Raw genomic sequence first — 15,558 nt, 5'->3', positions numbered from 1 at the left:
TCCCTGTTTCTCTAGTGGAACTGTTTTTGCAGCCTTCTCCACAAAGAAACTACAGTTTCAGACATTCATTAACTTAGCCTCATCCTAAAAAGGTTCTGCTTCTAAGCACAAGGTGTGTGGTGCAAATTTCAAAATCTATATCTAACTAGTTATTGCTTTGTGAACTTTCTGGCCCAAAAATCTAAACATAAATTTTGGAATTGTACATTTTTGAAATTCATATTTCAAAAATAACAGAGCTTATAAATGTATGCACTTATGAAAATATTAAATTTCAGCTTTTACCCCATTTCCAGGTGTATATTACAACCTCAATTTCACCGTGCATAAAATGATTTAAAATACAAGTTAACTTTTGGATTTTTCTTCCCTGGTTTGATGTCTGAGAATTCTTCAGTATTACCAATCAACCAGCCACTTCTGGTGGACCTCAGTCATAACCACACCACCCCTCTAGAACTACAAACAACAGAAATGTGGAATATCAGTTCAAACACAATTCCACAGCTTTCACAGGAGCTGGCAGCCAAATGACAAAGTTAAGTGATTCCTGTGCTATTGACTACATTGAAGTACTGAAAGTAATGCCTCCTACAGGAAATCCCTCACAAAACTCTGAGCAAATGTAATTTTTTCCCCCAAGTGCAAAGTAAGAGTTTGAGTTGTCAATGACCTTTCTTTCCATCAGTTCTGGTTTTAATAACCCCCACTTCTCTCCTCTACTGCTGATCTCACTGCTAATTAATATAGTATTTTGCTTCCATACTTGGTATTAGTTCACAAAATAAAGTAAGACCTTGCACTCACATGTGGGAAACAGGTCCATTTATTATGAGGAAAATAAAGCAGTTTGTAAAGGATCATTTTTGTACATTTGTACAAAAGGAAAATAAATTACAGCATTTATATTGCACAGACTGACCTTTGCTTTATGCCAGTAATATTCAGGAACTTCAAGACTGATAGCCTCATCTTGTAACACATTTTTATTCTTCTCACATAAACAGGTACAAAACTTCTAAAAATGTTGCTAGTCTGATGTGACAACCATGTGAATAACAGTGATGGTAACCAGATCCAGATGCTGAAGGAGATTCACCAACTTTTACAAAGCTATTAAATATTTTTAAATTGATTTGGATAAAACACTGTAGAATACAAGATTTAGAGCTAAGAGGGGACAAAGACGGAATAAATACTCATTAAACATAATGATAACAGCAGAAGTCAAACAGGTATCAGCAACTCAAGAAATATGTCATGAGGATGGAGATAATGAATCATTAATACAAATGGCTTCAGCTCTGCAGAAGGAGAATGAAGGAAAAATGTACACTTTAGAGAAATGAGCATAAGACATAATTAATGGAAATACCACAAAATTAGTTGGCCAGGTAAAAGAGAAACTGGAGTAATATCATTAAAATGTGGTTGGATGCCTTCCTATATATATTAAAAAAAGGCCCAACAAGAGGAGATAATGTCAGATTTGATTATGGGAACAAACAGACTCACTTTCAAGGACTCCTAACAACTTATATTCTCAGTATTATTTTTATATGCAGTTTATCTTCTTTTGCATATTGGCATTTGTCAGTCTCTCTCTGTTCATGTGTAATTTTTCATAAAATTATATTATATTTCTTTTTCCCCCCCTGTAAATGCCTGCAAGAAAATGAGTCCTGAGATAATATAAAGTAACATAGCTGTCTTTGATAATAAATTTACTTTGAAATTTGAAATAGGCTAAATCTAATTAGAATACCTTTGTACAGTGACCAGTACAGAATGGCCCGGAAATTAATTAGCACTACTAAAACAATAATCATTATTACACAACATACCAGCTGAAAGTGAGCTGCTGCCAAGTGTCAGTGTCCAAAGGCTTTAAGTGCTCCTAACTGCTCATTACACATTTCCATATTTAAGGCAAGATGGAAGGTGGTCAGGGGTTTGGATGCTGTTGGAGATTGATAATTGTCTGGAAGAAAGCGTGGATACAGGTGGAGGCTCTCAATATCAAAGTCAGGGTTGCAAGATCTAGGACTGCAAATTTAGGTCCGGGTGGGGGACGGAAGTAGTAATGACAGTATAAAAGATTAAAGGGGAGTTAGACTAGTTCCAAGTTTCCAGTGCTGGGCTGGGGCTTGCTTGAGGAAACCCTCTTAAAACAGTGCTGATTTTTCCATGCAAACTTGATTGTTTTAAGAGTGCAAAATGATGGCTGTGCCTCAGAATAACATGATCCAATTTCCTTAAGTTACACAAGGAATGTTATCCTATGTACGACTGGTGCAGAAATTGCATCAGGTTTTCAAGGGTCTATTCAAATTTCTGAACTGTTACAATAGCATTCCACTGCATAAATGATTTTTATATATACTGGGATAAAGTGTTATGTCTGAATTTCCAGGCCAATGTGCTCAGGATAATAAGTTGCAAATTACAGAAAACTGAATCAGGATGAGAAAAAAAAACTTGTGAAAATAACATTGATAAATAATAATATATAGACTAGCAATGCAAAACATTTATATTGGCATTCAAAGCCCAGAAACAACAAACAAATGAGGCTGTAATGAGACATTTACAACTCAAAGCACTGGAGAATAACAGGGTCAGAAGTGTCATTTACAAATTAAATGGACAACTAAGATTAAAAACAGATCAAAATAACAGTGGAACTGGTTAAATACATTATTTAGAAATTAGTGAAAAGTGGATAAGGAAACATGACATGAGGAGTAGATGGGATAAAATCCTGAGAAGTGATAATATAAAGATAGAGGTGTTAAATAGTTATTTTGCTTCCATATTTACAAAGGAGTTTTCGGGTGGACAAGGCATCAAAACACCTGATTATTTTAAATGTACTTGGACCACCTTTGAAGGAGAAAGCTGAGTAAACTAATCTAATTCTTTAGTTACAACTCCTGGTTTAGATTGCATTTGTACATTTGAAAATAATCTAGAGACAGAAGAGGCACTATTATAAATCTTTAGAAAATATCTACATTAAGATTTTATATCTATTTTTTAAAGGGACATACATCATCAACAGGAAGAAAATTGGGTCACTTCTGAACAAGAATTATGGAGAAAAAAGTCAAAATGAGATCATTTACAGTGGAAAAATAATTAATGATTCTAAAGAGATTCACCTCTTTCTGAAACCCAAGTTACATGCCACTTTGAAATTAAGAAACTTAAGGTGGAAGAGCAAACTGCAAGTAAACAAATCACTAAAATGCTTTATTGGTAAGGCCACAAAAGTAACCAACACTTGTTTACCTCGATTAGTTTATACAGGGTGCAATGTTCAGCTCCAGTCATCCTAATATTCAAAGGATATTTTCAGGATCTGAAAATAATTAAAAGGATCACAACAAAAAAGATAAAATTCATCAAGTAGTTATCAACAGACTAAGCCTTTTTTTCTCTCGAAGGCTGAGGAAAAAACAGGCAGAGGTATTTTTAAATGATGAAAAGTTTTGATGAAGTAGATTGAGTTTATTTTAGATTGTAAGGTCAACAACAAAGGAAAGGGGAGTTTGGAAGAAACATTTTCTCCCAAAAAGTGCTGTGACTGTTGAACTTGTGAATCCAAGTGGTACATTGGCAAATAGCATTTGATAGAGGAGTCTGAACAGAATTTATCTTATAGATTAGATGAAGTTTCAAAGGAGAATGAGCGGAGCACAAACAGCAGTATATGCAGGATTAAAGCATTTAATCTGTTTGTTACATTTTTATGTAATTTAGCATCAATCATATTCAAGACAGATTATTTCCATCTCACTCACATGCTAATTTCTTCATGTTGCTGATTTATTTTTATCAACCGAGTCTGATGGTTGGTATTTGCAACCACTGCCAATAACAAATGGAAATAGTTTTCCAAATCACCAGGATTCTGATCACTTGAGCAGTCTGAGGCTGCACATTTATCAGTGCCACTTGGCCTTTGTTGAATTCTCCTTTTCTGCACCATTGTCACCTACCAATGCCAACCCACAAACAATGAGCAACTTAATACCTCAATTTTCAATTAAACGTTGTGTAAATTGTTTGCATTTAGATATATAGTATATTCCCTAACTTTGAGCATGCATTATTGACATGGTTGAAAAAGGAGAAAAATCACATCAACTGAAAAAGACTTCCTGAATTTTAGATCATTTGAGCATCTTTAATGATAATTGATTTTCTTTTAAGTTGTATAAACAGCATTTCTTTCATGATAAATATGGCTGGGATCATCCAAGTGAAACTTACTGCATTCTATAAAATTTCAAAAATGTCCCAGTACAATGTTCTAAATATACAAATTCTAGCTTAGCCAAAAGGGTACACTTATTCCACAATGCTCTTCTGTTTATTTTGAGACTGTGGTGGTTTACTATACTTCTTAAATGTTCGACTCAACCAGTCACATAAAGATCAAGCAAAGATGCATCATCCAGACAAAAGTGCTCAACTCCTCTCGCCCACATACCTTGTGCTCCTCTAAATGTGCTTACCACATTGCTTTTACTCTGCTGCTTTTTGTTTTAAATCATTTTTGGGATGTTGTCAAAGGTGAATAGATGATGCTGCCCATCCACAAGGCTTTGCTGATAGAAGGTGACCTTCTACTTTACATTAAAATCATTCTGCTTTTCCACTGACCATCCATACATTTGATACATATCCGTTTATTGATCAAAATTAGAAAGGGTTTGGGTATTTTAACACCAATGTATAACTAATTTAATTGTATTTTTAATACAAAGGCATTTTGTTCTATCAGTGAATTTTCCATTCATTTCTTTTACCTTGTTCCTTTTGTTGTGTCTTCCTGACCCTCCTTTATCAACAACTTTATTTTTTTCAAGTGCTAACCACTCCAAGTTCAGAATGTTTTGCTTTTATTTTAGAGGAGAAAAATCTATGTTTATATCTCAAGGTTCCAAATTGTGAGAGCAAATTTAAGTATTTGGGCATATTCTTACTGGAAAGGAGACTTCAATTTTCCAACAAATGTTCTCAGTATTAAAAGCACACCAAAAAAATTAATGCACACAATTATTTATGCTGTAAATATACTAAGAAACAATTCAAACAGTGTAATTTAAAAAGCCTAAAACTACTGCGTACAAAACAACTAGAGGGAATCAAAAGACTAATGAGCCAGTTTCTTGAAAAGATGTAGGATAAAATTTATTAGCAGCAAATTAAACATCTCTATTGGGTAAAAAGCCATTTTGAGTTCCCCAAACTCTTAAGAGTGTAAAAGTTTACTGTAATCACACTTTAAAACACACCATACTATTCTCTACAATGTTTGATGGTGCTTCAAACTGATTCATTGCCATTGGCTCCATCCACCAATCCCACAAAGTATCTCAGAGTGAATCAAACTGTTTGCAGACAGACACAAGCAATTCCAAGCTTTGTAACATTACTTGTTTCGATTACGTCTTAGCTCATCTGATAAAATCCTCACATTACCCTTTAACAACCATCTTAACACATTCCTGGCTGGCTTTCATCACTCCACTAACTTGACCATTCAAAACATTGCTGGTCATGTGACATCTTGCACCAACCCATTCATCCCTACATGACAAATAGCTCGCTTAAAATAAAAATTTACCCTTGTTTTCAAATGCTTTTCTTTCTTTTAAATCCCCTCCTCGCTCAGTAATCTCATACTCTCCAACCTTCCAACAAGTTTTTGCTGTTTGCTCTTTAGAAGCCATAAATTTAACAATTCCAATATTGCCAAATGGATCTTCAGCTCTGGAATTCTTTCTCTACGTCTTTTTTTTTTCTCTTTCCTCCTCTCAGCCTTTGGCCATCAGTTTAAATTTCACCCTGTATGAAGTGTTTGAAACAGACTGCTGTGAAGCAGCTTGGTTATTTTTGGTGTATGAATGCACCAGATAAATAGTAATACAGCAGTTGTTGCAAGTTGACAAAACTTTTTTTTTAAGTGATTGGGGTGCCTTTATACTAAAGCAGAGAAGTTATGAAAAAATGCATACAAAAATACCAGTGAGCAGACCTCAGCTGGGAGAACTATGTTCAGCTATTGGAAGTGGTCTCCGGGAAAGGAAGACTTAGCTAGTGGGCAAAGGAGTTTTACTAGAATGCTATCTTGCCCCTCGGAATTCAGAAATCTGAATCTTATTCACCTTACAATAGGGTTTAAACTAAAACATTTTTAAAAGTTGCAGGAGATGATTTTGACAATATTTGTTTTGATATGGTAGATTAATGAAGAATTCTTATTGAATAGATAGAATGAAGTTGTTTCTCCCATTGTCAGCAGAATCAATAATCAAAAGGTCATACAAGTTAAGCTAATTGCCAAGAGAATCAGGTGAACTGTCCACCTTCACTCCCCCCCGCCAAAAAAAAGTGGATTATGAAAGACATGACCTAACTTCCAAAATGGAAGTAGATAAACTCTTGAAAATAAACTGGATTATAGATAAGAGCAATAGTATTACTCTTTCTAAGAGCTGGTCCAATAGTGAAAATTTGTTTAAAAGACCTGCAAATACAAAAATATTTGATATATACCAGCGGGTCAAGTAGCCTCTGTGAAAAGACAAACAAGTATCATGTTTCAAAACTGAAGAAGGGGCTAACCTGAAATGAGAATGCTCTTTCTATAGACGCTAACTGACTTGCAGATTGTTTCCAGTATATATTTTTTCTTATCTCAGCCCTATTGGATAAAATTTCTTCCTTCTATGCTAAAAGATTTTAAGAGTTTAGGAACAGCACAAGATCTCCAAAGGTATCTTCAGAAGAAAAACAAAGCCTTTCAGACACTTGGCTAATGTTTCACTATTTGAAGACTTTTAAGCATTCTTTCCATTTGGCCAATTTCAAATATCATGCTTCATATAGTGAATCTATTACTGTTTATTCTTTCAATGTTGAGATAACATTTGCTGTCTTTCAGTCTTCAGGAAGAACTGCTGTATACAATACTTCATTTACACCCTTCAGTCTTTTACAACTTTGTTTACTCTCACTGCGTTTTTTTCATTTCAAAATGCTACTTTATATTGACAGTAAATTTCCAGCCACTTCTCTGTATATCATACCAGCTCATCTTGAAATCTTCCACAGACCTACCTACTATTCCTCAACAATGAGATTTCACACCAATTGCACGAGTCTAAAACGTGCATGTATGCCAAAAATATATTTGATTCTCAGAATACACTACTAAACCTTTGCCAATTTCTTTCTACAGCAAAGATGTTGACATTTGATTATGTTTGAGCAGGCAAAAGTTATGAAATATCTCAAATATTGCTGAGTGCAGAGCAAGGCCCCAAATTCCTGGAGACTTTCAGATGCCCTATTCAGAAAAGGAAAAGAAAGAAAAAGGAAATTGATTACTTATTCTACGAGCTAGAGAAGACAAAGGCTTCCATGTATAAATCAGGCTAATAGATACGAGCAAAATAGCAATGCATTGCAGGCAAATCTAATCTAACATTCAACTGGACACTAGAACATTTACTGATCAAAATATTGTTAACAAATGGTTAGGGAATTTTGAATATCGATTCTAATGAGAACCAAGATGAATCTATTGAATATGTAATTTCTTAGTCATTTTAAACATTGCATGTACTTCAGCTTTTTTTCTACACAATTGCAAATTAGCTATTAATCTGGGAAATGCACAAAATATGATGTAAATAGTACCTCTGGAACAAAAACTAAAACACAACAGTGAAGTCACAAATTCAGACAGTTTGTTGATGCATTTTATTGTGAGATGGGTAGTCTGGTATAAAACTAGAAAATGACTATCATGTAACTAGGCAATTAAAAATAACTTCTGGCTTGTATCAGATGTAGAGGAATTCTAAAATAAATTGGCACAAAGCAAAAAATGTTATGTTGTTCCCAACACTGCGCATGACTTTGTGATTTGGCTGAGGATAGTAATAGAGTTCCACGGTTACACAGTAATCGCAAATAAAACTGCAAAAAATACCATGTTGTATATCATTATACTTGAAATTCAATAGCCCAATGTATTAAAAGTGAGGCAGGGCAAATAACTGGATTCCGAATGTAAAATTCATACATTCTCATTTGAAACTCTAGTTCTACAGTCCAAGGCAAGTAATACTGTTACATAACACTGTTAAACAAAATTTGATTGCAAGAGAACCAATTGTATTTCTGCTTTGAATTCTTATCAACCTTCCAAATCATTTTTCTTACTAAAATATATTATTGTATTAATACAAACTACAGTATTATACACTACATTGTGTAATAAATAACAATAAAGAAATATAAAAATAAGACACATAAATATAAAAGTTTTCTAAAACTAAAAGGTACATGTGTCAGTAAGTAGGGAAGTAGGGTATTAATACTGCCAGGTTCAAGGGCATACAGTACAAAATTTGCACAAACATAGGAAACTAAAATGTTATTATAATTTGAATTAAAATAATACTGAAATAAAATCAGCTAACACTGTTAATAACTTGCACCAAAGCAAAGGGCTGGTTAGAGCCACATTTCCATAATACTGATTTATAAATGGCACTTGCAGCACACAGGTCTTGCATAAGGCCAGGGGATACAAAGCTCCATACCATAATCCTCACTTACCTAAGTATCACTAGTCACTAAAACACCAACTTCTGTTCTCTCCAACAATTATACTGTTAGTTCTTACTTTGAAGACTTGGCAACAGACTGCTATACATCTAACTACAAGTCTTACCACATCCTTCTCAATTTTATTTTTCTAGTAGCTGCTTTAAGGCTAACATTATGCTTCAAATGAATTTACACTCTAAAATAAGGTCAACTAATGTCATCAATTACTACCTTCTAGTGTGATACTGATAAAGGTAGACAATAATACTTAGGAGTATGTTAGATACAAGTATAAAGGGAATTCTGTAGTGCAGAAATTTTCACATCCTTTTAAACCAATGAAATGTTGAAAGTCAGCAATGGAATAGAGAGTTGTAGTACTATAAATCTACTATTGATACTTTCATTTGTAATAGAAATTTTCATAGAAATCTCTCCCAGCTGTACAGTGTTGAAGTTAATGGGATACATGAATGGCAAAATGAAGAGCAACACAGGTAAACAGGTAATGCAGAATGACTGGTAGCAAATTCTTTTAAAACCTGTTGGTTTGCCTTTTGAATCAAGACAGTCAGTTTATGCAATTCCTTACTTGCAATTTTTTTTTGCATTTTTTATACAAACATCATTCCTAATATCTTAAACAGTTCACATGGTAAATTGTTAATTGTTGAAGTTCAGGCACACCGGGATTTCTACACAGTAGTGAAGAGAAAACATAGCAATATAGAGTGTGTTTCTGGAATTTTTTTTTAAAAACATGGTACAACACTAATTGCAGGACATTTCTTCTCCAATTTAAGTTCCTGATCAAGTATTCATTACATTTTCTCTGGTGAATTAGCTTCCAAAACTTGCAGATTATTTACTGTATTTTCCTGCTCCACATCACTCATCAGATCTGTTCTATTTGCTTCTTCAGCTTCCTCTTCTGATTCCTCTCTCATTTCCTCTCCACAATTATCTTGCATTTCATCACTTTCTTTCTCTTCCTCCTCCTTTTCACTTTCATCTTCTCTTGCAGTGCTGTCCTTGTCATCTGAGTCCACGTGGGAAGGAGAGGTCCTGATGTCTGTATACTCACTGTTGTTCAGTGAGTCAGGCCCAGTCTCCTCTTGCTCTGTTCCTTCACGTTCTTCAGCTTCGCGCTTACAGTACGAGTAGCGATGGTTCATGTGCTGTGAGTAGGAGCCTGAATGTGAGAAACGCTTGCCACATTTATCACACTGATAAGGTTTCTCTCCAGAGTGCAGTCGCATGTGTTCAATCAAATGGTGTTTGTGTTTGAAAGCTTTCTTGCAAATCCCGCATTGATGAGGTCGCTTACCTGGCCAAATGAAGATATTAGAAATAAGCAGTTTGCTTAAAAGAAAACAAATGTTGTTGCCCTCACAAGGTTTAATCCCATTAACAGTTAAAGTGCTTTGAGTATATTAATTTAGGTAATAAAAATATAATCCCACAAATCCTTCTGCATGTTTTGCCTTTGTCATTCCCATTTTACTTTCACTTGAAACAATCTTTCAAAATCAAAATCCGTATATTTAAATGCATCTTAAAATGGCAATTTTTCTCCTTTCAACCATTGTAATCTTGAACCATACTTTGAAGTTGAATATCTTGTGTTTCTTAAGTAAAGAAATAAACATATAACAATAAGCAGATGCAGCTCAGGTGGGGTTCAATAATACATCAGGGCATGCTGGTGTAGTGGCTGAGGTAATGGACAAGTATCCAAAGTATTCTTTTTGTTCTTTCTTTAATCAAGACAAGTTTAAGGGCTCCTATTGCTGCAGAAAAACATAGCTGTATAGGAATTTAGACTCAAGTAGGTTAAATAAATCTGGGATAAGAAGCTTCGACCAGCAATTAAAACCCATCTAGTTCACTATTACCCTTGTGCACCATTAGTTAACCAATACATGATGCACAACCTGAGGTCATGAGAATGCTGCCAAATCATTCTTTTGCCAAGTTCACCTGCAGAGCTCATGACTGTGTTTGTTCTTTGCAAGTTTTATTTTCCCCCACAAATTAATATAAAAACACTAACAATGTTGAATACATTCCAATAAATTCACTTCATGTGCTATTAATACAAGAATGTAAAAATTTGAGGGGTACAAACACAAAGTCATCCTAAATGTATGATCTATATAGAGACAAATTCAATAATCGCTTTGATTTATAGTAAGCAAAGATGTTCCACTAATGTCAAAAAGGCAGAGGCATTTATACACTTGTGGAACATAACTCTTACCCCTACCTGGCGCTTACATTTAACCATCACTGACAACTTTGACCACAGCACAAGCCCCAATCATTTACCAGACATTAGTCCCCTACCATTTCTAACTATCCTCCATCCCAGCTCTCAAGTAGCACTCAATGTCCATATAGCCGTCTCTGGAGATAGCAGCAAAGGATTCATGACTGATATATTCATTTGTGCTTGACTGCAGGTCTCAAGGCAGCACACCCATATGGGTGGACTTGGATTACTAGGCCAAAACCTACTTTCCTGGATTGAAATACTTATGGTACAACATGCTGCACAATATATATTCTTTCTTACCTGTGTGTTCATACTTGTGTCTTAGGAGAGAGCTACTCTTTTGAAATATTTTATCACACAGATCACAGGCATACATTCCATTTTCTGTCTTTTTTATTTTCTTACGTGGCGGCGTAGAGTCTGAATCGTTCTGATCATCAGTATTGGGCGCATTTCCAGAATTCATCTCTTGGCTTTCCTCCTTCAGGAACACAACCAGTTTTCAGACAACAATCACATGTAATACTGATTCAGTGATACCCTCCACAATTTTTAAAATGTAGTTCTGATTTCACAATGAAGAAAGAGATCATAAAAAGACCTAAAAATTCTTCTACATACAGAAAGCTGTTGTCACAATGGATCAAATCCTGCACAAGAATACACAGAAAGCTAATCTCTTCCAGTGAACAGGGAAGTTGGTATCCATTATGGGAATAACCTTGTTCCTTTAAATGAAAGGGAGGGTTCAAGCATCACTCGAGGGATGGAGAAGCTGGAGCACAGTGTCAACTCTGTACGTTAATGCAAGTGCATTCAGCTGTGGATTAGCAGTTGCACTTTGACCAGGGATCAATGGGAAAAGGGGTTGCCCAAAGGAGACAAGGGGTGTGTGAGAAACAGGAGGATAGAGATTGAGGTGGTTTTGAAGAGCAAATTTCAAAAGGGGATTTAAATGCATGAAGATCCAGTCATCATTCTGCATGGCCCCAGAGTTAGTTTCCTTTAATTTGCAAGGAAGTAGGCCTACACTTGCTTTGAAAACATCTTTTGAAAATAACTTAAAATATGTTAAACTTCACTTGGTACTATGTGTTACATAAGCATTGCATTTATATTGAGGGCTTAGAAGAAATTTGACATTGTCTGCCTGCTATGCAATGAGCAAGCTGTTGTGTATTTAATAATATTCAACTGTATATCCCAAAGAATATTTTACTAGCATTAATATTCAGGGTGAAGTCTTATACTAAACAGCAAGCATAAAAAGCAGATAGATTTGAAAAACAATAAAACTGATTAATAAAAAAAAATCAGCATACTTACTAGATGATTTCCGTTGGCTTGAGTTAATTTCTGTTGCTGTTCAGCACCATTTGAATTAGCTGTCTTATACGTGTAGGCCACCTGTGGAATGAAGCTTGCCTGTTTTATTGTAGCTATAGGTCTGAGGCATGGAACACTGTTTTGATTCGAAATGGCAACAATTGTAGGAAGTTTCGTGGTGACTGCAGGAATTGCAATATTTATAGGTTTGGCACTTGTTGAGTTTTCTTCGTTAGTATTGTCATTTTCTTTTTGTTCTTTCTTTAAACAAGACAAGTTTAAGGGCTCCTCTTGGACATAATGAACACTGCTGTGGTAAACACTGGTTATAGTGGGTCTTTCAAGCCCTTCTTTTTGCTGCCTTGGAAGAGATAGGTCAAGAGGTTCTAGCTGTAAATCCTCCTGATTGCTATCTGGCGTGTTCAGGTAGCTCTGTGAATTTCTAGAAGATGCAGAAGAAAGATTCAGTGGTGATGGGGAAGGAGTATTACTCCTTGAAGGTTCTGCTGTTGCATTAAGTGGTACATTCGTGATTTGAGATTCAGTCAGCTTATCATTGGCTTCTACATTTGCAGAGTTCCCTTGTACATCACCAGGTGATGAATCTGGATGACTGATGAACAGCTTTGGTTTGATCTCCTCATTGTTTGGCGAGGGAGAAGAGGGACAAGATGGCTGGACTGGAATCTGACTAGTCTGCATTTTCTCAAACCATTTTTTTACCTTTTCTAATGGTAGGTTTACAGCAACTGAAATCTTTGCCAATTCCTCAGATGTCGGTTGTGCATTCAACGCATAATATGCTTTCAGAAGTGACAATAGATTCTTCAATGGCTCTTGATCTGAAGAGATATTCTCTTCTGTTGATACAGAAGCTCCAGGGAGGTTTTCAGGGACCTTAATACTGCTTTCTCCTGAAAGAGCTTCAGTTTTTAATTGATAGTGCTTTAGCTCATGAAGTGCATTTAGCCCACCAGGGCATTCATTACAAAGAAGGCAAGTGTTACTAACCCCTTCTGCACTTGTCTCCGTTTTCTCAGATTTAACTGTGAGGTCTTCTGGTGGCTTTTCATTTGTACAACTGTCTGTTCGATTAGGAACTTCCTTTTTTAAATTTTGTGGCACGGCTTGGAGCTGACTTGGCTCTAAGCTATAGTTGATAATGATTTTGGTTGTTCCATCCTGATCAATCAAGGGAAGACTAATTGATGAAATGAGGGAATGACTGTTTTGTTGTACAGATCCAGAAGAGACCGTTCCTGGTTCTTTGGAAGGGAGAGTAACATGATTGTTTTCTAATACTGCAACTTTAAGAACATTCTGAATGTCACTTAAATTTATGCTAATAGGAGAGACCAGGCCTACAGTTGGCAATACAACAGCCTGAACCACACTTTGAGGAGAAGTTGTAACTTGCACTGGGGTATTGCCAGTAAATCCTCCATTTTGGAAAGAGCTTGCACAGTTGATACCAGAGGTCACGACCATAGTTTTGTATTCATAATCCACAGGCTCAGTTTTGATTTGGTTTATGGCAGGCTGTTCCTGTAAAGGTTTATTGTTTTCTAGCTTGTGACGAAGTTGTGTTCTAGCAGGGCTATTGGTTGAAGGAGAAAGGGACGGAGAAGTGCCTTGAGGTGTCTTGATTCCTGAACGTGCTCTACCATTAAGTGATATAAGCCCAATGCACTTCTTACTACTGATGTGTGAGCTGTAAGAGCCTGAGTGGGAAAATCGTTTCTTGCAGTTAGAGCATTCATATGGCTTCTCTCCTAAAGAACAGAAAGGGAGAAAGTTAACACAATTCAGATAACATTTTGTTGAAACTGAATTGTACTGGTGTAATAAATGTCTTCAAATGCCTATAAGCAATTATCTAGTCTTGAGTTCTCCAAAAATCCACAATAATGGGACGAGAAGATGTAGATTATAAATTAAATCATTCATTATGTCAGTGCTAAAAAGATTTAAGAAAGCATTTAATTTAAACACATCAGTAAAAATGTAACTCAAGATTGTATTAAAAGGACTCAGAAGATGTTGAGAGTGTGAAATGAGCTGCTAGCAGAAGTGATGGATATGGGTTTGATTTCAAAACTTAAGAGAAATTTAGAAAGGTACATAGATGGAGGGCTACGGTCTGGATGCAGTTTGTCATGGACTGAGAGGCCGAAGGGCCTGTTTCTGCACTGTGGTGTTCCAAGAATCTATGACTCAGTGCATCAACAAAGAGGGGAAAGTCCAAGAGAACAATAATTCAAAACAAAACTACATACAAGATTCCAATTTAGGAAGCAATTTAGAGCACACTTGCTTATTTTCCTATAAGAAACTTACTTATAATCCATTTACTAAAACAATAATATACATCTCCAATTATTTCTATTAGATCCTGCAGACTGGGCTATTATTGGACAACGAAAAGATGTTGGAATAATAAAAACAAAATATTGACATGGAAGGGAGAGAATAGAATGAGTGCATGGCATGAATCAGATTTGAATTCAAAAAAATAAGTAGATTATTTAATGAATATTAAGTGGAAATGTAGGTGTTCTACATTTGTTCCTGTAGTAACTCCTACTTTGAAAAAGGCACACTCAACAACTTCATGCCAAAGTAACAACTTTATCTCGAACTTAATGTCCGTTATGTATATACAGAGGCCTTTTTTACAACCCGTACAGCATGGCAGGGTACTATTTACAAAAGCACACCGGAAGTAAAAAGAACGGAAGTAAACCCCCCCACCCCCATTATCCTAATTAGTATTAACTTCTAATAGTGCTCACGTTACAACACTTCTTCCCCTTTAAAATCCAACATCCCCAAATGTAAAAAAATTAGGAAATAATAACAGTGGTGTCATTAACTTGCGTACCCCTGAAAACTTATACTAGTATCTCAGCAACAGTTTACCAACACAAAACATCTGGAAAACATGACAGATTCAACATTCAATCTAACAAAAAAAGAACTGTCCCATCGAAGATTCAGTCTGTCAAGAGGTTTACGAGTGCGCTGTGATACTACCCCCGGTGAGCCAGCAGGCACCGCTGGTGAGGGTGTTTTGGGTGGATCTGGATTTGGGGACTTAAGAGGGGTCTGTGTGAGAATGTCCATCTGCCTCAGGGGATCCCGACCCTTCTGCCAGCATCTCGCCCTCTGGCAAAGTCACTGGTGGACATGCTTCCACCGTAATCTGTCTCACAAATGGAAATTCCATGGAACTGTCTGCCTCTGAGCTGGTATCATGACACAGGCGCACATGGTCCTGATGTCTGCGGAAAACACGCCCATCAGTCAGCTTAACAACATAAGAGACA

At 35.9% G+C, this 15,558-nt stretch overlaps 1 protein-coding gene across 4 annotated transcripts in view; it reads right to left on the bottom strand.

Moving 5' to 3' along the window:
* Window positions 1-815: 815 nt before the first annotated feature.
* The window catches only part of zeb1b (zinc finger E-box binding homeobox 1b), a 160,977-nt gene continuing 146,234 nt past the window's right edge, over window positions 816-15,558 (bottom strand). For all 4 annotated transcript variants that reach the window (XM_063044337.1, XM_063044334.1, XM_063044335.1 and 1 more), the window contains exons 7-9: window positions 12,233-14,004; window positions 11,207-11,387; window positions 816-9,958 (exon numbers count right to left, since the gene is read on the bottom strand). In XM_063044337.1, the coding sequence (XP_062900407.1) occupies window positions 9,453-9,958; window positions 11,207-11,387; window positions 12,233-14,004 (2,459 nt within the window). In that variant the 3' untranslated portion in view covers window positions 816-9,452. The remainder of the gene's footprint in view (window positions 9,959-11,206; window positions 11,388-12,232; window positions 14,005-15,558) is intronic.

The sequence above is a fragment of the Mobula hypostoma genome, chromosome 3, assembly GCF_963921235.1.
Source record: "Mobula hypostoma chromosome 3, sMobHyp1.1, whole genome shotgun sequence".
In the NCBI taxonomy this organism is placed as follows: domain Eukaryota; kingdom Metazoa; phylum Chordata; class Chondrichthyes; order Myliobatiformes; family Myliobatidae; genus Mobula; species Mobula hypostoma.
Note: the sequence above shows the minus strand (reverse complement) of the source record. Positions and strands in the feature narration are given on the sequence as shown.